Here is a 26748-nt window from a genome sequence, read left to right as displayed (position 1 = left end):
ACAACTGAAAAGAAAACACCGAAGTAAATTAATACTATTAGTAGTAATTACTGGGATTTTTTCTCAGTGGGAGCAGATGACAGAAAAAATTCTAGCTGTTACTGGTGGCAGTGGTCACCCGACGCGACACTTGTTTATCGAATGAGATCCTTATACTTATTTTATCATTAATTAATATCAGACGGAAACGATTAACTAATTAATCCAAGATTTGGCTTTATGGATTAACTCGCTAAAAACCTTTTTTTAATAATGTTTGTCTGATTGAACCCTATCTTCACAATAAAATATTAATGTCCACTATGCAATACACTTTTGTAATGGCGTCGGCGAGCGTCACATCAACGTAGCACACATATTCAGGTCAATACGCGTTTGATGACACTGAAAGATCCTATTATAAATAATCAATGTTGAAAAGTTAGGCGTAAGTGTGTAATTTACAGTATCGGGCTGTACAAGGAGTAAACTATTATTATTATTGTTTTGTCGGTTTGTCTGAAATATTTAATCTCAAACGGAATATGATCTAAATTAATTACAAAACAAATACTTAATAACAACCATAATTTAAAAGAAATAGAGCAACAAGCTTGTTCCAGTTCGACTTCTTGGAATATCCCGAGAAATAGCTTTCTAGTTTAAATTATAGTTTCGAAGGTAAGCCATTACAGAAGGTAAGTTTGGTTAGTGAAGCCAGTTAAGAGCGCTTTAGGGTGTTTATCAACCTGGTACCTGGGATTCATTGTATACAATAACTTTTCAAAGCAAATAATAAACAAAAACAAACAAATAAGACTGATTATTAAACTAGAGCTTCTAAGACTTATATTAGGAACTGATCTTTCATAAAGAACGTAAAAATAGTTGTGTAATCAAGTGAACGGATTAATTATAAACTTTAAATATAACACATTATCTTAAAATTACCGAGAGTTAATTACAAGATTAGATTAAAATATTTCATATTTGACACATAAAAATCGTATCTACTTATAATATAATATGATGAAATTGTCCGTTTCAAAGTTTTTTTTTATTGCATATTGCCACGGGTCATGGGAGCCTGGGGTCCACTTGACAACTAATCCCAAGATTTGGCGTAGGTACTAGTTTTTACGAAAGCGACTGCCATCTGACCTTCCAACCCAGAGGGTAAAACTAGGCCTTGTTGGAATTAGTCCGGTTTCCTCACGATGTTTTCCTTCACCGAAAAGCTACTGGTAAATATCAAATGATATTTCGTACATAAGTTCCGAAAAACTTATCGGTACGAGCCGGGGTTTGAGCCCGCGACCTCCGGATTGCAACTATTGCAAGTCGCACGCTCATACCGCTAGGCCACAAGCGCAGCATTTCAAAGTGAATCATCCATATTCCATATTATAGTTTCGTGTCGTTTTTATTACCGATTCCAAAATTCCAACGTATTCAACTGTCACCATTGTTTTTATTTCGCGTTGTTGTAAGTTGCCAAATTACGGAGTCGATTTGACTTTTGAACTAATATAGGTACGTGTTTGAAAACCGGACTTATATAGGTAAATTCTTAGAACCGAGGTATCTTGGGCGAGGTCCGGGCGACAACAGTTACGTCACTTCGCTCGACTGGCTCGACTACGTTTCAGCTACAAATAACGACTACACTAATACCGCAAATGTTTAGATAGGTAATAAGGATTTATTTAGCACAGACTTATTATAAATTAACGGTGATTCAGGTGGCTGGCACGGTAAGGAATTTGCTTTTCTTGGATTAAAATTTCAACAGTCTATTACTAAATATCCGCCATTTCAAGTCAGAGCACAAGTAATAAAGTACATACTAACGCTAGATGAGATAGCATTATAATATTTAATCTTCAGTATGGGATGACAATTGTATTTCTGTAAAGTTTTAATCAAGTTAAAAAAAATGTCAGTTATTTCCACAAGATTACATTTCCATTCTATATAGTACTGGGTTTATATTTTCCCAGTTAGCAACTATGGCTGTATAATAGAAAGTTATAGGAGTCAGACATTGCGGGAGTCAATGTTGGTATAGGTACCGGTAAACATCGGTTTTCATCTAACGAATGACGAAATACTTGGCAATTGACGCGAAGCCTTATTAGATGGTCGACAAAAATAGAACGAACAAAAACTAGTTAGTTGTTCCTTTTGCCAACCGGATGGCAAAATTTTTTTGCTTTCGATTGTTTGTGCAATTATTTAATTTTGCTGATTGAAATCATAATAAAAATTTAGTTCTGGAATATTATTATGTCTAGAAGTTTTTTTATATACTATGGTTGTAATAAACTAGTCAGTCTGTATTATGTTTAAAGAACTTTATTCTTAAAAGAAATTTTACATTTCACTTAATGAGAATATATACTAAAACAAAAGTAAATCAGTGAGCATCGCAAGTTATACAAAACAAACATTAAACCCTTATGACGTTGGCAACAAACAATAGCCAATTAACTTTATACCTACGAGTACATTTAATAACAAAGAAATAGTTAATAACAAAGAATTTCATTAACTACATATAATTATGTTTAATTACTTTTATTGAGAATATATGCTGCGAAGTCATCATATTAAAAGAAAATCTTACACACACATTCACATCATTATACCAAGTATGTTCCGAGTGTGTACACATCGACAGGCGTTCTATAGAAAAAACGCATTGCCTCTAGACTGTTTCTCGGAAAGGCACCATCGGTCGCCTCACCTCAAGTGTTACAAAGAACCGAGGGGTCAAAGACTTGAAAGGACGAAGGTAATATTCACAGTGACACGTTATTGAGTTTTAATATTGCTATTAAGATTCGTAAGCAACTTAAAGTTATACCTAATAGGGTACTGCCAGCAACAAGTTTATGTAATTTATAGACTTGTCACTTGTCATAAAGAGAGATATGTTTTTTTTTTCCACTATCTGTCTTTTAATTCGATATATGTATTTACTCGCATGCTTAATTATAGTATTTTATGCATCAGTTGTATAAGAAGGGTCAAAAAAGGCGAGTGGCGTGAGTTACAATGTGAGCCGGAGCCGAAGGCGTAGGCGAACATTGTAAAGGAATACGCCACGAGAATTTTTTGACCTACTTATACAACGTTGCATACAATATTTTTTCTACGAGTCAACAAAAATAAATCTTAATTTAGGTAAACAAATTACAGCAAAAGTATATAGCCAAGACGCGCGAGCATACCTTGTTACGCGCCCGGCCCGCCCCGGGCCGCGGCCGGCCGGTCGGCGACACCTCCTCGTAACTCATGAGGCCCTGGTACTTGCTACTTGCTAAATTAATTTTTTGGACAGTTTTTTCTCAATTTTGGCCACCGTAGCCTACGGAGACAAACAAGCAACGCTAAGCGGTCTTCGTAGTCTATGGGTGTTGCTATATTACGGGTGTCACATGCGTGTTTCTGACTTATGAAGTAATTATTTTTACTATGCAACCAAATGAATATTTTGTAAGTTGGCATCAATGCACTTAGTTTAAAACCGTATTCGTTTTGGTTTTGTTAGGTTGGTAGCCATTAATCGCAGTAACGTTATAGCGTATAAAAGCACAAGAGCTTTTATGAGGAATAGACAATATAGACTTTTCTTGAAATCTTTTATGTATGTTCTTATATTCGTGTTAATGAATGCATAAATGACAGATAACAGTAGAGGAGTAGGAAAACGTATTAACGCATGCATGACATGACTTAATAAATGACATATTTTGCCTTACATTTTTTGTTAATCAACATCTGCTCTACTTTTATGTAATTTACTGGTAATGATCGTACAAAAAACATAATGCCTTCAGGTTTACCTTTTGTTCTTGTTACGCAATAAGTTAATTAAATACGGCACTTAAATAAAACGTACTCTCTGCGTTGAGAAACTCATTCCGAGTAAGGAATTAGTCCCAAATTGAATTCTCGGAGATAAATTTGAAAGTACTCGGCAGTTGCAACAGCTGCGTTTTTCGACGCGACATGCGGCGAGGCAGATGGTTGTGAAAGCCGCGCGGGCGCAGGTAAGGGATTCCGAGAACGCCGAATATAATCGCAATACGGAGAACTCACTCTCTATGGCGCGGCGCAGCGCGAATTGAACACCTGCGTCCTGAATGCGATGTCAATGCCGATCGAGAATCAACCAATTGTCTGGCCTACTATTGTATATGTAGTGCGTATTGTGTTTTCAAACAACACAGAATTATACGTTTTCGAAATGCCGATTAATATCTCAAAAGCAAAAGTAAACTAAACTTGCGCATGAGCAATCCTGGGAAGCATGTTAAAAATCAATGCTTATTTATACTGGTGATCTTGACCCATTAGTAACAACATCAAAAATCCCCTCACAATCGCGCGTGCCCGTAATCGCTAATCACGAGGCCTTGTTACGAGAATTCCACAAATTAGTTTCAACAGCACGAGGGACATCGAAGTAATGTTTTTCATCTTCTATTTCTGACTTATCGCATGCGCCCGATAATTTTATTCTTGTTACTCATTCTTATTGTTCCACTTACTGATAAGGAATCAATAAAAAATTCTTAGAAGTCCTGATGATTAAGCGATAGGAGAAGGGCATAATTAGTATTGGATTACTATGAATAATAAGTAGGACGGTTCTTGTCCTCGTTTTCTGATCAAGGCGAATCTCGTTTTAAGTTAAGACCGATATTACCATATCCGTTTCGGGTTAAATTGCATATTCATCCTCGGTGTGTATTCTCGGAAACGATTTTAAGTCAGAATTCGTGTATAATCTGACGCAATGTCTTAATTGGAAACCTATAAAACTTGATAGCAACAAGTTTTTATTACCTATCAAATAATTTATAAAAGGTGTCTGCAATAAATCATAAAAATACTATTCCTGAATTAGAAATAAGTGGATGCTCATGTAGTATAGGTATAGGTAGGCGTGAAAGCACGTTTTACTATAATTTACTCGGAATCGCAACATACCAACAATATACAATGCAAAATAGCAATGACTAGATAAAATGGTTAAATCATTGTCGGTAGGTGAATGGATTCTAGGAAAACAAACAGTGTAGGCATGCCAGCGGCAAGTTTCATTCGCATCGACATGCCAGTTTGTTAGCAGACCGTAGTAGTGACGGAGGGCTCGTACTTACTCGCGCGGGGCTCCGAGTCGTGTGTAGAATATAGATAGACGCGGTGCCGACTGTTGACTCAGTCTCAGTTGTTAGCTGTCGCTCGACATAGTCGGTTGTCTTGTACGGTTACAAGCGCGTTATTTCTTTTAACTCGTTTAATTTAAAATATTGGTCATTCATTCAGTTCACGGTACCGTTCATTGACGGACATTGCTCAACACTAGTTAGCGTCAAATTTTATGTGAAGTGACGTTTCGGGAACACGGATTTTGAAAGTTGCGTGCAAGCGACTTTACAAAGTAACTTTTGTGAAAATTATGGAAGTGAATGCCGCTTGGAATTTGTGCTGTGTGTTTTTATTGTGGTAAACCGTGGCCTCTGGAGAGGAAACTAGCGGAGCCCGCGGCGCGCCGTGTAGTGCAAATAGTGCTATACAACAAATGTGTTTGCTGGAGAAACGAAAGGCCAGCATCAGTCCTTTAAACATGACATTGGCAGCCAGATATCCACAATGTAAGTTATACGAAATTAACACGTCAACGAATATATTTTACTATTAATTTTTAACAATATAGATAGCTTATTTGAAACTTTAAGGTTAGGAAATGGTTCTTCTAATTTCCGGGGGCCCTTGCGGATACACTTCGACCCATAGGGATCTAGGAAATGGTTACTTTAGCATATTTCTGTGTATAATTTGCTTCTTTATGAAACCTGTATTTAAAGCTGCAACCTTGGCATCGTCTGATCATTTTCCGAGAATCTAAATGAGTTGTTATTTATAAATGAATGCACAGTATGCACACTGGCATAGGTGTTGATAATATCATATAGCAAATAAGCAGAATTTAATGTATGCATATAATTTAAACTTTGTGCATGCATATTATTTAATAAATGATTAGCTCTTATACATTTGGCTTTTTATTCAGATTAATAGACTAAATTTGATTTGGATGGACTAAAATACACTTTAAAAAGTTTTTTAGGAATAAGACCACCTGTTGTTTACCTCTTCTTGTTTTTCTGTATTGAGGTGTGCAATAAAGAGTATTTGTTTTGTATTTTACTGTCAACAACCAATCAATATGGTTTACTATAAAATTTCTTTTTTCCTTAACCAATTATATAGATATATTTAGTAACCTTATCTCGTAAATAAGGCTCCATTATAGCTGCTTTAGCCGGTTGACATATTATCCTCCATTCTGGACCTCTTCTCTAAATCATTAACAAAACTTGTGGTATGGGAGCCCCAGCCCCTGGTAACTGCATAGCTTTTCTTGTATACCAAAGGTCTAACTAGACCTATGAAAAAATCAAATTCTATTTAAACCTGAGTTGTGAACAGACAGATGGACACAAATAATAATAGGTGTAGTTATGAGTATGTATGCAAGGCATTAACAGTTTTGAATGGTTCTCAGTTATTTTCACTAGACTTTAATCGGCCGGGATTGATTCATGAGGTCTAGGTCTATATCCCGGTTGATTTATAACTCTATCTTTAGGTATTTAAATAAAAGTAAACAAATTCTACCCTCAAATGGCTCCTTAAACCAGTTGAGGGTAGATGAAAACATTAAGTACATGATCAAATAATGTAGGTTAAAGTCAGGTCGTTCTGTGACAGATCCAGGCGGTTTTGTATTTGGTTGGTTAACCAATAAATGTTATAACTACCCAAAAATGTATTTACTTTTACCAAAAATTTTACCTTTTACCAAAAATGTATATACGAGTCTATGCAAGGCATCATTTTTACTTTTTGTATCACATTAAGTTGTCTTAATCTGGAATATTCCACTACTAGAATATACTTAATTTGAACAAACAAAGTTATCATGTTATTATCAAGCTATTTTGAAGTGACAAATGTTGATGAACCTTGCTAACCTGAGATAAATGTGTAAGAAGCATAATGGTATCAAATTATGACACCATGTTATTTAAACACCAAGCACAAGTCCGATCATGTGTGGAATACTGTTCACATCTGTGGGATGGTTCAGCCAAATACCAGCTTGAGGCGCTCGAGTCAGTCGAGAGGAGAGCCAAGAGAATTATTAATGACGACGATCTGACGAATGCTCGACTTCAAAGTCTGGAGCATCGTGGCAAGGTTGCCAGCCTAACGATCTTTTATATGATACATTTCGGAGAGTGTGCTGAGGAATTGCACAACCTTATTCCTCCGTCCCCATTTCACCATCGGACTACCAGACAATCGGTACTTCAGCATCGCTTCATGGTAGGTATTCCACAAATACGGCCAAGGAGTGGAATGCCCTGCCCGAGTCTGTGTTTCCGTACGAGTACAATCTGAATCTCTTCACTAAAGCACTCATGTTATTCACATTATTATTGGATTTTGTTGTCAATGGTGCTTCATAAAGAAGTGAGTAAGCATATTAGAGTGCTCACTCTATACATCAGTTTTCTTGCCAAAACACTTATTATTTTCGTAGTCGACATCTAGCATCAAGTAGCAGATTTATCAGTACCGCTACTTGACAATAGATGTCGCAACAAACGAAAAGTTCTCTCAACTATTTTGAGCTAATATTATAACCGGATTAACCAGAACTCTATTTTCAATATTAGTTGTAAATTATTGATGAATACAGTTCTGGTCAGTAGCGACACTCGTGAATATACAAACTTTTATACATATTTATGCTTTTAATTAGTCCAACAGGCCGTTATCAATTTATCCGTAGGTATCACATTAATGCGATACACGGATGCGGCGCCAGTGTGATAGCAGCCTAAATGATTGTACACATATATACTATTTTTAGGTTGTGTAGTGTTACATTATTTTGTATTATAAAAAAAAATTATAAGTACATTTTTAGGTAGAATCATAGAATATAATTTCCGTACCATTTCATACCTTCTCACAGTGACAATCAATATGAAAGTCACTAGGAACCACATGCTATGAAATGGATGGAATACTAAAATTAAATTTCTTTACCATTCCGTAAAATGTCCTTTGCTCCAAAATTATTTAATTTAAATTTGCAAATTATTATATTGTAGCAGGTATGTTGATATATATACTTATTTTAAGCAGATAAAATTTAAATGAATGCGATTGTCATATAAATTTAATGTTTATATAAACGAGCGAAGAAGGCACGTTTTACGGTACTTTGTTAAAGTCCACACGCCAATTGTAATGTATGGAATTATATGTCAGCTGTCACATTGCTCTGTCGCAGATCTGCCTTTAAAACGAAAATGGACGACCCCCCGAAACCGCCTTTCCATACAAACGTAGTCCCTATTTTCTTCTCCGGGTATTTACATTTTTGAAAATGTTTTGACATAGTTTGATGTTAAGCGGCATAGCTGTATATACATACAGCTATGCCGCTTCGTTTGATTTTATTCGAATTTTTAATTATTGTAAGAGGTAGGTATTTTTTTCGCTCCTAATAATAGAAAATATCGAAAAAACCAAACGAAAGGCACATAGCTATGGTTAATATTAATATCCACATGTAGGGAGGAAAATGGGGACTACATGTGTATGGAGAAGCGGTCGTCCCCTTTCCTCTTAATATGGATACTCTAGCAATTTATTCATGAAATACCTAGTACTGAATTTCGCTTAAATACATAAACGTGACTTTCCGAGAAGTAGGTTTCCAGCCAGATTGATTTATGTAAAGCCCTATTGTGATACATTTCGTAGAAATTGACGGAGGCGTTTATAGGAAAATTATCGCAAAGAAATGAATACTGCTTATTACTATTAGGGAATGTGCCTTTCCCGACCGAAATACTTGGAAAGTGCTCCAGCAAGAGCCCAGCTCATGAAATACATGATGATATGGATGACGATGATTAACTGAATAGTTCGAACGTCATAATTTCACAGAAGATTGAAGTTTAAATAACACTTACACAGTCCGCTGCCGACTTAGCTCGGTCTAACTCTAAAAGCTATTTTTGTTTGGCCAAATTTTATCAAATATCAATTCAGTGGTTTAAGAGAGTAAATCACGTGATCGACCATACAAAAAGAGAAAAAAGTTTTCCACTTCTAAATATTTTCCATTCTCCATGATTTTTAGGGTTCCGTAGCCAAATGGCAAAAAACGGAACCCTTATAAATTCGTCATGTCCGTCTGTCTGTTCGTTTATGTCACGGCCACTTTTTTCCGAAACTATAAGAATTATACCGTTGAAACTTGGTAAGTGGATGTATTCTGTGAACCGCATTAAGATTTTCACACAAAAATAGAAAAAAAAACAATAAATTTTGGGGGTTCCCGATACTTAGAACTGAAAATCAAAAATTGTTTTTTCATCATACCCATACGTGTGGGGTATCTATGGATAGGTCTTCAAAAATGATATTTAGGGTTTTTTATATCATTTTTTTCTTAACTGAATAGTTTGCGCGAGAGACACTTTCAAAATGGCTAAAATAACAGAATGATAAAACTAAAAAAAACTATCATGTACATTACCATGCAAACTTCTACCGAAAATTGGTTTGAACGAGATCTAGTAAGTAGTTTTATTTAATACGTCATAAATGTTACGGAACCCTTCATGGGCGAGTCCGACTCGCACTTGGCCGCTTTTTTAGTATGTTATTGACGCAATGAAAAACTAGGTTTATAGGTTTTCCTTTTTTTTTCAAAATTTATAAAACAATTTTTTTTTTTCAAAAAAGCGACACCTATAAACTTAGAATATATTATGCTGAAGCGATCGACATCAAAATCAAAGTGATTTGTTATGATTTAGTTAGTGGAAACCGTTTTCTCTCGAAATGGAATTTCTTAGAATAAATTACCGTTACTTCGTTAGATTCAAAAAGCTATTCTTCTCTCTTGAGAGTGAAGCGTGAACAGACAGACAGACAATTTCACATTTATAATTAGGGTAGTAAAGTAAGGATAAAAGGTTATTGGAAACCTTTTATCTCCTAAATTGGGGTTGGATCTAAATAACCATCTTAAGTAGGTAGTAAGTATCAGTAGATACTAAGGCGATAAGGCGAGACTGGCGAGAGACGCCTCTAAACTTGCTTAATCTGTGCTACTTTTAAATTTAAGGCCAGTCCAGACGGGTTGATCAAATCGACCGATCTTATCAAAAATTGGTACCAATCTCATCTAGCGTCCCCACGTACACAATTTAATTACCAATTTTAGATTTATGGTGATATTGCAGGGACTGCGTCCTACATTGTATTGTTATTATTCATTTATTATTGTAACCGCGTCTAAACTTTTATGTCGGAACAATCAACCTTAGTACATATAGCAAACCCCGAAATACTAAAGCGGTCTAAATAAAAAAAGAATGCCTCCACAAATTGGTATTCTTGCGTCAGCACTTCCATTTTATCAGTCATAATTTTAAATTGAATAAAGTGGAATCTGTGAGCCATTTTTGTGTTTGCGTCCGCACCACCTGATTTGATCATCAATTTAATCAAATTGGGCGAAAAATGTCCCCGTCTGAACTGGCTTTTAGTTTGTCATTTATGTACTATTAAGATGAGTGAGTGTTCTAAAAACGGCTAATTCATAGTATTCAATAGTGAGTCATTGTAAAGTGGAACTACTGAGTTGTCAAATTATGATTATTATGAAGTTGATTTCTTGTGAGACATGAATAATAACTTAACGAGATAGTGGAATCTATGGATTTGCTCAAGCTATTTATTTGGGAATTTTGAATATTTATAAACGGATGTATAATAGACTAAATTGTAAAATTTTCTGGACCATGATAGTCATGCTAACATATGATGTCAACTGCTTCATTGCCGCTTTGTTTTTTACCGTCGTAATTATTATAGTTATCTCAGTAACTTAACTGTAGTTGGTAGCTGCGCGCAACTACGCTCCCTACAGGTGTCCACGGAAGACCAGCGTCAGCGTACTACTTCAGTAGGACCTGGTATTATGCTGAGTGTTCACCTTTTTCAGTATAATTATATACAGTGTACAAGTTAGTTATAAGTCATTTTTTCTCTTTCTTCCTCTATATGTATTGTATAACTGTGTACTTATACTGAAATAAATGATAATCTATTCTATTCTATTCTATTCTAAAATGAAAGGTCTTCACTTCACATACAGTTAATATATGGTTAATATTATTATCCTCCTTTGTGATATTTGGTCATGTTTTTTGGTTGAATAGCGTTATTTTTATCTGAATGAAGAAAATGAGAAGCTATTCTTCGTGTGTATTAATAGAGGTATATCAAAAGTAGTAAGTTAGTCAAAGGCAAATGGCTCGGAGAGGTGGTTGCAGGAGATCGGAACCGGTTTTTTGCAAAAATTTCTAAATACCCATATATTTCGGTTTTTTTTATACTCCAAATGTAGGACTTGGTTGTGTTTTTGCCCAATTAGAAATTAAACAATTAACAAAGAACGAAAAAATACCGTTTTCGTTCTTATACAAAAAATACCGGTCGGTTGGTCTGTGGTTGATGGTGCTCGCACATTGGCTGTTATAAAATTTTATATAAACAAAATACTGTCACTACTATCATGTTATCCCTGTCACACAATGCTATATAATATTTTAAAACAGCCAATATGCAAAATTGTATTTTTTGCAACAACCATGCAAAATTGTATTTTTATTTTGCCATGAAAAAATACACACGGAAACTAGTTGAAATTTGCTAGACCAAAACCTTGAAAAGGATTATAATTGACGGAATAGAAAAAACACTAAAAATTACAATTTTTCATTCATTATCAGTTGTATATCGTTACCCTGCCATAGCACTGCAAATTTAGTATAAAATTGCTAGTGATACAGTCGAATTTTAAACAAGATTATTTTCAAATCGAAGTAATTGACTTCCCTTGCAAGTCACACACGGCATGCCACATCTTGTGTCCCCTTCTAATTTCCTGGCTTTACGCCTCTTAAAACAAATGAATGGCGATTGGCGTCAGCTTATGGCCGGGGTATAAGACAAACCAGTCGAGCGCGGTCGGCCGAGCGCAATAGTTGGTAGCTCTCTTAAATTAATTTAAAATGTCGCCAAACGACAGTAAACACCTTAAAAACCTACTTAATAGTGTGCTACAACCTATCGAACTAAAAATATGTGAAGAAAATTGACGAAATTAGCAATGAATTATGTGAGTTAACCCATTCAGCACTAATCACGACACGTTGTCGATTTACCTCTACGAAGCATTTCCGCTACATACGGTGAATGTTGTAGTGGTAAGTCATCAACGCGAAGTTTATGCAACTTTATGTACACTCTATAATCGTGCTTAGTACCCAGTACAGTTCAGTTTGAGCATAACATTTATTTGATTTACATCCTTCCTAACGCCATCCGTACATGGCGACCGTGACAGGACAGTTTAATTAAACCAAAACCGCGGATTATAGATCTGAATGTAACCCATTTTTTCCTTTGTTTCCAGATGCAACAGAAGTGGCACTGCCCCTCGGCTGGCCAGGCGTCTGCTGCCCCAACTGCCGGCAGCAACTGCTGCTGGGCTGCAAGGGCCACTACCCCGCGTACGCCACGCCCACGTCCCCCCTCTACCCCGCGCCGTACAACGAGGAGCTGAAGAGGCTAGCTGATACAGTCAAGGCACTGAGATTGTCTGGATGGTACTATGGGAATCTTGATTGGCAGGTGTGTATCCTACTAATACCAGTGGATCTGTAAGCTGTAGTCTCCTGTATACCTCGAGAACCCTCAAATCGTGAAAATAATTTTGGCCCAAGCTGAAACGGTGACACTGCTCGCGCTTCGCTTCTTGGGCTTGACTTCGTTGGACTCTCTCGCTCTAACATTAACTGCTTGCGCTGCAAAGTCATTTCAGCAGACTTTTAGTATAGATTACTAAGAATAAACAGTGAAAGGGAATCGGGTTTTGTCATTAGACCCTCAACAACGTCAACGTGGACAGCTGGTTAATATCGCAGAAAACCGTTGAATGTGGGTGTGGAAGAAAAAACAGAGTCTAACGGTCAAATCGGGACGCAAACGATGTGACTACAGTCATATAATTTCATACATCACAACAATGTGGTGTTGCATCACGTCACGTTTCTGGTTAATTGGTCTTTGAAAAGCGCCATCCGGACGCCATTATCTATAACGCGAAATCGTAGAAAACGCGTAGTTATCTAAATCGTAATGCGACAAATTAATATCATGAACACGAAGTCAAGATAATGTTATGTTTCAATGAATTATGAAATTAATTGAAGGCATGTAACATTATCAAATTATTGCGTATATTGAATTAGATTTTCCTCATTATTTGAGGAAAACGTCGTATTTATCGATCTCGTATTGATAAACATAATTCCCTAATATAATATAGATAATAATTATAAATCGTATGACAGTTACTATCAATAGTAAGCAGATAGAACAACACGCCAAAATTAGGTATCTGTTACTGACTAAAAGTTTTACGAATAGAGATACATTAAGCTGACCATACACACTAGGGTACGCCTGCGCAGTTTTGCCAACTGCACAGGTAAAATGAGCGTATGTGGCATTCCGTGTGCAGTTTCCTATTAACCAGCTTTACCTGTGCAGTTAAACTGTACAGGCAAAACTACGCCGGCGCACCCTAGTGTATATGGTTAACTTAACATTTCTACACTTCGCGTTCAAAAGTATCTGCCACACTTTTTTTTTCACATATTCTCCTAAGGCCCACGATATAAAAACATGGCAGTAAAATTCAATGATTTATTATAAACTCAAGATAGGTTATAGGCGTCCCAAAATTGAAGCGCTTACCTTGTGACAAATTGTACAAGTTGCTTGTTTTTACTCGCATCCGAGGAAGCGAAAGATGTGTGAAAAAGAAGACAAGCTCATGTTTAACAACGAGTATGGCAAAGATGAATGGAATCCGAAAAATAACGGTTTTTTTCGTAGGTATAGAAATAAAATATGGAAGTATTTTTTGTGCTCCTTATGTATGAAAAAAACCTATCTATAGTTATACTATATATGTATGTATAATATCATTGGTAGAATTTGAAATCCATAGTGAAAGAAATATGGTTGAATTTTTATGTTTTGAAATCGAACGAAACTCCATTCCTATTTAAAAAGTTCAAATTTCTTTGAGGTAATTACACTACTACATGTAGGACACAGAGACATATGTGGCTTTCCATCAGAAAAAGGTCTTTATGCTTCGTATGCATAAGGAACTCCATCAGAAAACGGTCCTTTCGCACACGGAGCATGAGGACCCTTCTTTGATGGAAAGCCTATCTCTTTTTGTAAAGCTATCAGATAATGACGACAGATATATTTGACGTGTAGCCTTATCAACTACTTGTAGATGCTTTCCGTACAAGTGTAGTTTTAGACTAGGCAAGTTCGGCCACACTCGCGCTATATGACTTCTGTGAATTGTACTTACATCTTTTTATCAGTCTTGTGGGGAATGCCCAGAGATAACGTTTTTAGAAGAGATAAGATTTATAGCGAAATTGTCGTACTATGTTATTGATTTTCCATGAAAAATATCTTATTTACTGTTGTAAATTCACTCTAGAAGAGCAATAGATTACCAATATTTACCTATTTTCTCATTCTTTAATGATTATTCGTACAGTAACTCTTTTACTAATATATTTTTATTTATATTTATTTATTTTCATAACGATAAATTACAGTATAAATTATTCTTATGCTAATCTATATGAATTTACATTATGATCGTCAATGATTTGGCATGCAAACATATAATTATAAAACGTCAATAATAATTATCAAAAAATAAAACAAAACAAATTCGAAATTACCGTCAAATTAAAAACTACAAAACAAAGGAAACAGGAAACTAAAAAGAAATAATGGAATACATGTCAAACTAAATATGTATTTAGTAGATATCACATAATGATCGTCATTAAAACTAACAGCAGTAATAATTAATAATAGTCTAGAACAAATGTCATCTTAAATCAATTTTACATAAACTATAATGTTAAACAGTTATTATAATTTTAATTCCATGTATTCATCCACTGAATATAATGGGATTTACAATAAAAAAAATTATATAATTAAATGAAATAAATAAATATTATAGGACATTATTACACAAATTGACTAAGTCCCACAGTAAGCTCAATAAGGCTTGTGTTGAGGGTACTTAGACAACGATATATATAGGTAATATATAAATATTTATAAATACTTAAATACATAGAGGATTTGAACCCCGGACCATCAGCTTCGTAGGCAGGCATATATCCTTATATATATCATATATATATAATATAACAGTATATATAGTATAACAGTTAATAATATGAGTATAATGAGCACCTACCTCACTTAAAACTGCCGTTAGTCACCAAAACTAAACTAATTTGACGGTTCCTAAGCTCTCCGAATCATGTCGGGCGAGTGACTGAAAATATGTTGGGTAAGGTACCTACAACGTAAAATTAGTCGTGTGTCCTTGTATACTTATGTCCGTTGGAGTTGCAAGCGTTCATGAGCAGCGTCGTTGATAATAAAGTAGGGGGCAGCACAGGAGCCTCTTGTTTATTGGCACAGTGTAAATGTCAAGTATAAGTTGCCGATTTACGTCACAAGATGGCAGAACCTACAACGCGCAAGGGAGTGTGCGCTGTGTGCGTGCACTGTAGGAGGCCGCACCTGCTTTGGCGTGTAGGGTCAAAGTAAAGTTTAAGTTTCCGATTGAGGCCACAACATGGACCCTCCAACGTGCACGGTTCCTATAAGAAAAAATTCTGGCGTTACTGTAGTGAACTTCAGATAGGTATCTAAGAATTTTAACCAAATATCTTTTCAATTGGTAGGAGTTCCTCAAGCCCTTGCAACAGTTGTTACAAATTTAGAAGTTTTATTTTTTTTAAACCTATAATGTGATGTCACACTGCTGGGCAAAGGCCTTCCCCCTAGACCTCTAATCCCCCCCCGATGAAGTGCAATAAGTTATCATATAACTAACATTGTTTTTTTATTTTCCAGGGAGCGAGAAATCTTCTCAAAGAAGCGAGTGTGGGTGCATTCGTGGTCCGGGACTCCGGAGATAGGAACTTCATATTCTCCCTGTCGGTGCAGACGGAGAGAGGCCCCACATCTGTTAGGCTGCATTTTGAATGTGGCTTCTTCAGGTAACTACTTATTCAAAATATAATAATATAAATATATATTTATTAATAGTTTAAATTTATTTGTTTCTTAAAAAAAAACTTAAAATAGTCAGTGGCTTTAGAGAGAACGCAACGGAAGATGTGTCCCGCCGAGTTTCTTGCCGGTCAGGGATAATTCATATTGGAATACCTTCCGTCAAGTGCGCGCGATATGCGAACTCCTCAACCAATCGCGTTGTGGCGTTAGACTGCACGACTAGCTCGAATTCGTGCACATTCTTAGTGCCCGTAAGGCACGTCCTTAGATATATGTCAATGCGAGAAACCCCAAACGAACAGAAAAAATCTATCGGGGTGACAGACTACGAAAAGTTCCTGAATATTTCCATACGTTACTTATTAAGTTTCGATCGGCATTTTCTACCGACGATTGTCAACTTGGCTAGGCCCCCTGGTGTGGTTCAGCCTTAACAAGCGTGTTTTTAGAGGTGTGACCATGCGTGACAATTATATGTCGCCTCTCGGCATGCGACATTAAACGACCGCATGAAGTGGCAGATAACAGCGTGTGTCGCGTGAAACGGCGATAAGTGTAATGTATGCGGGAGATTGAATGGGACATGCTTCTTCTCTTCTTCCTCGCGTTGTCCCGGCATTTGCCACGGCTCATGGGAGCCTGGGGTCCGCTTGACAACTAATCCCAAGATTTGGCGTAGGCACTAGTTTTTGCGAAAGCGACTGCCATCTGACCTTCCAACCCAGAGGGTAAACTAGGCCTTGTTGGGATTAGTCCGGTTTCCTCACGATGTTTTCCTTCACCGAAAAGCGACTGGTAAATATCAAATGATATTTCGTACATAAGTTACGAAAAACTCATTGGTACGAGCCGGGGTTTGAACCCGCGACCTCCGGATACATGCATTAAATGTTAATGGGACGGGAAAGGTCATTTTTGACGGCTCTGTGTATCGCGGTTATCGAAGTCTCTTTAAGTAAGTTGAAAGATATAGAAAACATATAGTATCTCGGAACCAGTTGGATCGGACAGATTGGTAGATAGAACTATTATTTTAAAAACAAGGCCTAATTATAAATACCATAATTACTTTTACCGTAGATCCGTTGGTTGGTGGTCATAGAAATTCTGTGATAAAACAATGCAACCTAATTGTGTTTAGATTTGTTAGAATTGGTTAGATGAGTGTTAATTGCTTGTTGAAAAAGTACATTCAGTTAGTGACGAAAGCTTGTATCAAAAATTAAATATTATTTGCTTGTACCATGGCGACAGTGACATCACCTCGCTTCCTGCTATCATTTACTTTATATTTAATAATTATATTATTTCCCTATCTACTTCCTTATGTACTTTGCTAAGTATCACTTTCCTGGTTTTCGTATTTCCTCAATAGATTTGTACGTTTAAGTTTCGTCATATTATTCAGTTTCCTTGAGGAAGGCTTGATATGAATAAGAAAAACTTGTCATAATGTGTCATCTGTGTACTATTTGAACTTGAAAATAGTGTTTTACATACAAGGCCTTATAAGGAAGCTAACCTTTGATAGAGGTTGTTATAAAACATACAACTTTATTTATAATATAAAAAATCCTTTCTTAGTTGAAGTTTTATAATATTTTTTAAATGTTAGGGTTTTACCATCAACGGTTTAGACCAGTGCTGGACAAAATTGCAGCAAAATCGTATTTTTATTTGCGATTATCTTGGGCCAATGCCATATACTAATTATTTCATAGGACCGGCGGCGTGCCGGAGCTGGCCCGCGGGCCGTACTTGCCCACCACTGGTTTAGGCTGTGCGTTGTATGTAGAATTATTAGCAAGTGCAATTGGTATACTGTAGCCGTTCTCGTGAATTAAACAAATAAATATATGATGTAAATTATGTACGTTATGGAACCATGGTATTTAAGAGCTTCATAGCGACACATGCTGAGTGTTATCCTTTTCTGGAACCACCCGCAGCACTGTAACTTCTAATTTACCTAGATTTAAGTCTATTTTAATGTTGTTGTGTATGTGTGTTTCGATTAAAAGCATCTTTCATTCATATATGTGATAACTTGTTTTTATTCAGTTATAAATAATTGTCCTAACATTTGTTTCAAATATACTCAGCGCAAACATTTTCGAAACTAAAATTACGGAAGTAACAAAACCTTTCCTTTTCAGATTAGACTGTGAAAAGCCCCTAGCCCGATACATGCCCCGGTTCCGCTGCGTGGTGGAGCTGGTGCAGCACTACACGAGGAGCGGCAAGGCGGCGGCCGGCACCGTGTGGGTGGACCGCGCCGGCGCGCCGCACTCCGCCGTGCTGCTGCGCGCGCCGCGCCGGAGCGGGCCGCCCGGCCTGCTGCACTGCGCCCGGCTGGCGATACATAGAGCGCTGGACTCCGACCCGAGGTAATTAATGTTTGTCGCCCCTCGCTCCCGCTGTGGTGGAGCTGGTCCAGCACTAGCAGCAGAACTGTGTGGGAGGACCGCGCCGGCGCGCCGCACTCCGCCGTGCTGCTGCGCGCGCCGCGCCGGAGCGGGCCGCCCGGCCTGCTGCACTGCGCCCGGCTGGCGATACATAGAGCGCTGGACTCCGACCCGAGGTAATTAATGTTTGTCGCCCCTCGCTCCCGCTGTGGTGGAGCTGGTCCAGCACTAGCAGCAGAACTGTGTGGGAGGACCGCGCCGGCGCGCCGCACTCCGCCGTGCTGCTGCGCGCGCCGCGCCGGAGCGGGCCGCCCGGCCTGCTGCACTGCGCCCGGCTGGCGATACATAGAGCGCTGGACTCCGACCCGAGGTAATTAATGTTTGTCGCCCCTCGCTCCCGCTGTGGTGGAGCTGGTCCAGCACTAGCAGCAGAACTGTGTGGGAGGACCGCGCCGGCGCGCCGCACTCCGCCGTGCTGCTGCGCGCGCCGCGCCGGAGCGGGCCGCCCGGCCTGCTGCACTGCGCCCGGCTGGCGATACATAGAGCGCTGGACTCCGACCCGAGGTAATTAATGTTTGTCGCCCCTCGCTCCCGCTGTGGTGGAGCTGGTCCAGCACTAGCAGCAGAACTGTGTGGGAGGACCGCGCCGGCGCGCCGCACTCCGCCGTGCTGCTGCGCGCGCCGCGCCGGAGCGGGCCGCCCGGCCTGCTGCACTGCGCCCGGCTGGCGATACATAGAGCGCTGGACTCCGACCCGAGGTAATTAATGTTTGTCGCCCCTCGCTCCCGCTGTGGTGGAGCTGGTCCAGCACTAGCAGCAGAACTGTGTGGGAGGACCGCGCCGGCGCGCCGCACTCCGCCGTGCTGCTGCGCGCGCCGCGCCGGAGCGGGCCGCCCGGCCTGCTGCACTGCGCCCGGCTGGCGATACATAGAGCGCTGGACTCCGACCCGAGGTAATTAATGTTTGTCGCCCCTCGCTCCCGCTGTGGTGGAGCTGGTCCAGCACTAGCAGCAGAACTGTGTGGGAGGACCGCGCCGGCGCGCCGCACTCCGCCGTGCTGCTGCGCGCGCCGCGCCGGAGCGGGCCGCCCGGCCTGCTGCACTGCGCCCGGCTGGCGATACATAGAGCGCTGGACTCCGACCCGAGGTAATTAATGTTTGTCGCCCCTCGCTCCCGCTGTGGTGGAGCTGGTCCAGCACTAGCAGCAGAACTGTGTGGGAGGACCGCGCCGGCGCGCCGCACTCCGCCGTGCTGCTGCGCGCGCCGCGCCGGAGCGGGCCGCCCGGCCTGCTGCACTGCGCCCGGCTGGCGATACATAGAGCGCTGGACTCCGACCCGAGGTAATTAATGTTTGTCGCCCCTCGCTCCCGCTGTGGTGGAGCTGGTCCAGCACTAGCAGCAGAACTGTGTGGGAGGACCGCGCCGGCGCGCCGCACTCCGCCGTGCTGCTGCGCGCGCCGCGCCGGAGCGGGCCGCCCGGCCTGCTGCACTGCGCCCGGCTGGCGATACATAGAGCGCTGGACTCCGACCCGAGGTAATTAATGTTTGTCGCCCCTCGCTCCCGCTGTGGTGGAGCTGGTCCAGCACTAGCAGCAGAACTGTGTGGGAGGACCGCGCCGGCGCGCCGCACTCCGCCGTGCTGCTGCGCGCGCGCCGCGCCGGAGCGGGCCGCCCGGCCTGCTGCACTGCGCCCGGCTGGCGATACATAGAGCGCTGGACTCCGACCCGAGGTAATTAATGTTTGTCGCCCCTCGCTCCCGCTGTGGTGGAGCTGGTCCAGCACTAGCAGCAGAACTGTGTGGGAGGACCGCGCCGGCGCGCCGCACTCCGCCGTGCTGCTGCGCGCGCCGCGCCGGAGCGGGCCGCCCGGCCTGCTGCACTGCGCCCGGCTGGCGATACATAGAGCGCTGGACTCCGACCCGAGGTAATTAATGTTTGTCGCCCCTCGCTCCCGCTGTGGTGGAGCTGGTCCAGCACTAGCAGCAGAACTGTGTGGGAGGACCGCGCCGGCGCGCCGCACTCCGCCGTGCTGCTGCGCGCGCCGCGCCGGAGCGGGCCGCCCGGCCTGCTGCACTGCGCCCGGCTGGCGATACATAGAGCGCTGGACTCCGACCCGAGGTAATTAATGTTTGTCGCCCCTCGCTCCCGCTGTGGTGGAGCTGGTCCAGCACTAGCAGCAGAACTGTGTGGGAGGACCGCGCCGGCGCGCCGCACTCCGCCGTGCTGCTGCGCGCGCCGCGCCGGAGCGGGCCGCCCGGCCTGCTGCACTGCGCCCGGCTGGCGATACATAGAGCGCTGGACTCCGACCCGAGGTAATTAATGTTTGTCGCCCCTCGCTCCCGCTGTGGTGGAGCTGGTCCAGCACTAGCAGCAGAACTGTGTGGGAGGACCGCGCCGGCGCGCCGCACTCCGCCGTGCTGCTGCGCGCGCCGCGCCGGAGCGGGCCGCCCGGCCTGCTGCACTGCGCCCGGCTGGCGATACATAGAGCGCTGGACTCCGACCCGAGGTAATTAATGTTTGTCGCCCCTCGCTCCCGCTGTGGTGGAGCTGGTCCAGCACTAGCAGCAGAACTGTGTGGGAGGACCGCGCCGGCGCGCCGCACTCCGCCGTGCTGCTGCGCGCGCCGCGCCGGAGCGGGCCGCCCGGCCTGCTGCACTGCGCCCGGCTGGCGATACATAGAGCGCTGGACTCCGACCCGAGGTAATTAATGTTTGTCGCCCCTCGCTCCCGCTGTGGTGGAGCTGGTCCAGCACTAGCAGCAGAACTGTGTGGGAGGACCGCGCCGGCGCGCCGCACTCCGCCGTGCTGCTGCGCGCGCCGCGCCGGAGCGGGCCGCCCGGCCTGCTGCACTGCGCCCGGCTGGCGATACATAGAGCGCTGGACTCCGACCCGAGGTAATTAATGTTTGTCGCCCCTCGCTCCCGCTGTGGTGGAGCTGGTCCAGCACTAGCAGCAGAACTGTGTGGGAGGACCGCGCCGGCGCGCCGCACTCCGCCGTGCTGCTGCGCGCGCCGCGCCGGAGCGGGCCGCCCGGCCTGCTGCACTGCGCCCGGCTGGCGATACATAGAGCGCTGGACTCCGACCCGAGGTAATTAATGTTTGTCGCCCCTCGCTCCCGCTGTGGTGGAGCTGGTCCAGCACTAGCAGCAGAACTGTGTGGGAGGACCGCGCCGGCGCGCCGCACTCCGCCGTGCTGCTGCGCGCGCCGCGCCGGAGCGGGCCGCCCGGCCTGCTGCACTGCGCCCGGCTGGCGATACATAGAGCGCTGGACTCCGACCCGAGGTAATTAATGTTTGTCGCCCCTCGCTCCCGCTGTGGTGGAGCTGGTCCAGCACTAGCAGCAGAACTGTGTGGGAGGACCGCGCCGGCGCGCCGCACTCCGCCGTGCTGCTGCGCGCGCCGCGCCGGAGCGGGCCGCCCGGCCTGCTGCACTGCGCCCGGCTGGCGATACATAGAGCGCTGGACTCCGACCCGAGGTAATTAATGTTTGTCGCCCCTCGCTCCCGCTGTGGTGGAGCTGGTCCAGCACTAGCAGCAGAACTGTGTGGGAGGACCGCGCCGGCGCGCCGCACTCCGCCGTGCTGCTGCGCGCGCCGCGCCGGAGCGGGCCGCCCGGCCTGCTGCACTGCGCCCGGCTGGCGATACATAGAGCGCTGGACTCCGACCCGAGGTAATTAATGTTTGTCGCCCCTCGCTCCCGCTGTGGTGGAGCTGGTCCAGCACTAGCAGCAGAACTGTGTGGGAGGACCGCGCCGGCGCGCCGCACTCCGCCGTGCTGCTGCGCGCGCCGCGCCGGAGCGGGCCGCCCGGCCTGCTGCACTGCGCCCGGCTGGCGATACATAGAGCGCTGGACTCCGACCCGAGGTAATTAATGTTTGTCGCCCCTCGCTCCCGCTGTGGTGGAGCTGGTCCAGCACTAGCAGCAGAACTGTGTGGGAGGACCGCGCCGGCGCGCCGCACTCCGCCGTGCTGCTGCGCGCGCCGCGCCGGAGCGGGCCGCCCGGCCTGCTGCACTGCGCCCGGCTGGCGATACATAGAGCGCTGGACTCCGACCCGAGGTAATTAATGTTTGTCGCCCCTCGCTCCCGCTGTGGTGGAGCTGGTCCAGCACTAGCAGCAGAACTGTGTGGGAGGACCGCGCCGGCGCGCCGCACTCCGCCGTGCTGCTGCGCGCGCCGCGCCGGAGCGGGCCGCCCGGCCTGCTGCACTGCGCCCGGCTGGCGATACATAGAGCGCTGGACTCCGACCCGAGGTAATTAATGTTTGTCGCCCCTCGCTCCCGCTGTGGTGGAGCTGGTCCAGCACTAGCAGCAGAACTGTGTGGGAGGACCGCGCCGGCGCGCCGCACTCCGCCGTGCTGCTGCGCGCGCCGCGCCGGAGCGGGCCGCCCGGCCTGCTGCACTGCGCCCGGCTGGCGATACATAGAGCGCTGGACTCCGACCCGAGGTAATTAATGTTTGTCGCCCCTCGCTCCCGCTGTGGTGGAGCTGGTCCAGCACTAGCAGCAGAACTGTGTGGGAGGACCGCGCCGGCGCGCCGCACTCCGCCGTGCTGCTGCGCGCGCCGCGCCGGAGCGGGCCGCCCGGCCTGCTGCACTGCGCCCGGCTGGCGATACATAGAGCGCTGGACTCCGACCCGAGGTAATTAATGTTTGTCGCCCCTCGCTCCCGCTGTGGTGGAGCTGGTCCAGCACTAGCAGCAGAACTGTGTGGGAGGACCGCGCCGGCGCGCCGCACTCCGCCGTGCTGCTGCGCGCGCCGCGCCGGAGCGGGCCGCCCGGCCTGCTGCACTGCGCCCGGCTGGCGATACATAGAGCGCTGGACTCCGACCCGAGGTAATTAATGTTTGTCGCCCCTCGCTCCCGCTGTGGTGGAGCTGGTCCAGCACTAGCAGCAGAACTGTGTGGGAGGACCGCGCCGGCGCGCCGCACTCCGCCGTGCTGCTGCGCGCGCCGCGCCGGAGCGGGCCGCCCGGCCTGCTGCACTGCGCCCGGCTGGCGATACATAGAGCGCTGGACTCCGACCCGAGGTAATTAATGTTTGTCGCCCCTCGCTCCCGCTGTGGTGGAGCTGGTCCAGCACTAGCAGCAGAACTGTGTGGGAGGACCGCGCCGGCGCGCCGCACTCCGCCGTGCTGCTGCGCGCGCCGCGCCGGAGCGGGCCGCCCGGCCTGCTGCACTGCGCCCGGCTGGCGATACATAGAGCGCTGGACTCCGACCCGAGGTAATTAATGTTTGTCGCCCCTCGCTCCCGCTGTGGTGGAGCTGGTCCAGCACTAGCAGCAGAACTGTGTGGGAGGACCGCGCCGGCGCGCCGCACTCCGCCGTGCTGCTGCGCGCGCCGCGCCGGAGCGGGCCGCCCGGCCTGCTGCACTGCGCCCGGCTGGCGATACATAGAGCGCTGGACTCCGACCCGAGGTAATTAATGTTTGTCGCCCCTCGCTCCCGCTGTGGTGGAGCTGGTCCAGCACTAGCAGCAGAACTGTGTGGGAGGACCGCGCCGGCGCGCCGCACTCCGCCGTGCTGCTGCGCGCGCCGCGCCGGAGCGGGCCGCCCGGCCTGCTGCACTGCGCCCGGCTGGCGATACATAGAGCGCTGGACTCCGACCCGAGGTAATTAATGTTTGTCGCCCCTCGCTCCCGCTGTGGTGGAGCTGGTCCAGCACTAGCAGCAGAACTGTGTGGGAGGACCGCGCCGGCGCGCCGCACTCCGCCGTGCTGCTGCGCGCGCCGCGCCGGAGCGGGCCGCCCGGCCTGCTGCACTGCGCCCGGCTGGCGATACATAGAGCGCTGGACTCCGACCCGAGGTAATTAATGTTTGTCGCCCCTCGCTCCCGCTGTGGTGGAGCTGGTCCAGCACTAGCAGCAGAACTGTGTGGGAGGACCGCGCCGGCGCGCCGCACTCCGCCGTGCTGCTGCGCGCGCCGCGCCGGAGCGGGCCGCCCGGCCTGCTGCACTGCGCCCGGCTGGCGATACATAGAGCGCTGGACTCCGACCCGAGGTAATTAATGTTTGTCGCCCCTCGCTCCCGCTGTGGTGGAGCTGGTCCAGCACTAGCAGCAGAACTGTGTGGGAGGACCGCGCCGGCGCGCCGCACTCCGCCGTGCTGCTGCGCGCGCCGCGCCGGAGCGGGCCGCCCGGCCTGCTGCACTGCGCCCGGCTGGCGATACATAGAGCGCTGGACTCCGACCCGAGGTAATTAATGTTTGTCGCCCCTCGCTCCCGCTGTGGTGGAGCTGGTCCAGCACTAGCAGCAGAACTGTGTGGGAGGACCGCGCCGGCGCGCCGCACTCCGCCGTGCTGCTGCGCGCGCCGCGCCGGAGCGGGCCGCCCGGCCTGCTGCACTGCGCCCGGCTGGCGATACATAGAGCGCTGGACTCCGACCCGAGGTAATTAATGTTTGTCGCCCCTCGCTCCCGCTGTGGTGGAGCTGGTCCAGCACTAGCAGCAGAACTGTGTGGGAGGACCGCGCCGGCGCGCCGCACTCCGCCGTGCTGCTGCGCGCGCCGCGCCGGAGCGGGCCGCCCGGCCTGCTGCACTGCGCCCGGCTGGCGATACATAGAGCGCTGGACTCCGACCCGAGGTAATTAATGTTTGTCGCCCCTCGCTCCCGCTGTGGTGGAGCTGGTCCAGCACTAGCAGCAGAACTGTGTGGGAGGACCGCGCCGGCGCGCCGCACTCCGCCGTGCTGCTGCGCGCGCCGCGCCGGAGCGGGCCGCCCGGCCTGCTGCACTGCGCCCGGCTGGCGATACATAGAGCGCTGGACTCCGACCCGAGGTAATTAATGTTTGTCGCCCCTCGCTCCCGCTGTGGTGGAGCTGGTCCAGCACTAGCAGCAGAACTGTGTGGGAGGACCGCGCCGGCGCGCCGCACTCCGCCGTGCTGCTGCGCGCGCCGCGCCGGAGCGGGCCGCCCGGCCTGCTGCACTGCGCCCGGCTGGCGATACATAGAGCGCTGGACTCCGACCCGAGGTAATTAATGTTTGTCGCCCCTCGCTCCCGCTGTGGTGGAGCTGGTCCAGCACTAGCAGCAGAACTGTGTGGGAGGACCGCGCCGGCGCGCCGCACTCCGCCGTGCTGCTGCGCGCGCCGCGCCGGAGCGGGCCGCCCGGCCTGCTGCACTGCGCCCGGCTGGCGATACATAGAGCGCTGGACTCCGACCCGAGGTAATTAATGTTTGTCGCCCCTCGCTCCCGCTGTGGTGGAGCTGGTCCAGCACTAGCAGCAGAACTGTGTGGGAGGACCGCGCCGGCGCGCCGCACTCCGCCGTGCTGCTGCGCGCGCCGCGCCGGAGCGGGCCGCCCGGCCTGCTGCACTGCGCCCGGCTGGCGATACATAGAGCGCTGGACTCCGACCCGAGGTAATTAATGTTTGTCGCCCCTCGCTCCCGCTGTGGTGGAGCTGGTCCAGCACTAGCAGCAGAACTGTGTGGGAGGACCGCGCCGGCGCGCCGCACTCCGCCGTGCTGCTGCGCGCGCCGCGCCGGAGCGGGCCGCCCGGCCTGCTGCACTGCGCCCGGCTGGCGATACATAGAGCGCTGGACTCCGACCCGAGGTAATTAATGTTTGTCGCCCCTCGCTCCCGCTGTGGTGGAGCTGGTCCAGCACTAGCAGCAGAACTGTGTGGGAGGACCGCGCCGGCGCGCCGCACTCCGCCGTGCTGCTGCGCGCGCCGCGCCGGAGCGGGCCGCCCGGCCTGCTGCACTGCGCCCGGCTGGCGATACATAGAGCGCTGGACTCCGACCCGAGGTAATTAATGTTTGTCGCCCCTCGCTCCCGCTGTGGTGGAGCTGGTCCAGCACTAGCAGCAGAACTGTGTGGGAGGACCGCGCCGGCGCGCCGCACTCCGCCGTGCTGCTGCGCGCGCCGCGCCGGAGCGGGCCGCCCGGCCTGCTGCACTGCGCCCGGCTGGCGATACATAGAGCGCTGGACTCCGACCCGAGGTAATTAATGTTTGTCGCCCCTCGCTCCCGCTGTGGTGGAGCTGGTCCAGCACTAGCAGCAGAACTGTGTGGGAGGACCGCGCCGGCGCGCCGCACTCCGCCGTGC

At 46.9% G+C, this 26748-nt stretch overlaps 1 protein-coding gene across 1 annotated transcript in view; it reads left to right on the top strand.

Moving 5' to 3' along the window:
- Nucleotides 1-26748, top strand: part of LOC133522452 (suppressor of cytokine signaling 2-like) — a 71922-nt gene that overhangs the window by 41942 nt on the left and 3232 nt on the right. Inside the window, exons 2-4 of the mRNA XM_061857811.1 lie at nt 12569-12786; nt 16138-16283; nt 18456-18686. Coding sequence (XP_061713795.1) covers nt 12569-12786; nt 16138-16283; nt 18456-18686 — 595 coding nt within the window. The remainder of the gene's footprint in view (nt 1-12568; nt 12787-16137; nt 16284-18455; nt 18687-26748) is intronic.

Source organism: Cydia pomonella, chromosome 10 (assembly GCF_033807575.1).
Source record: "Cydia pomonella isolate Wapato2018A chromosome 10, ilCydPomo1, whole genome shotgun sequence".
Lineage (NCBI taxonomy): Eukaryota > Metazoa > Arthropoda > Insecta > Lepidoptera > Tortricidae > Cydia > Cydia pomonella.
The sequence above is the reverse complement of the archived record's forward strand: the minus strand, read 5'-3'. Positions and strand labels throughout refer to the sequence as shown.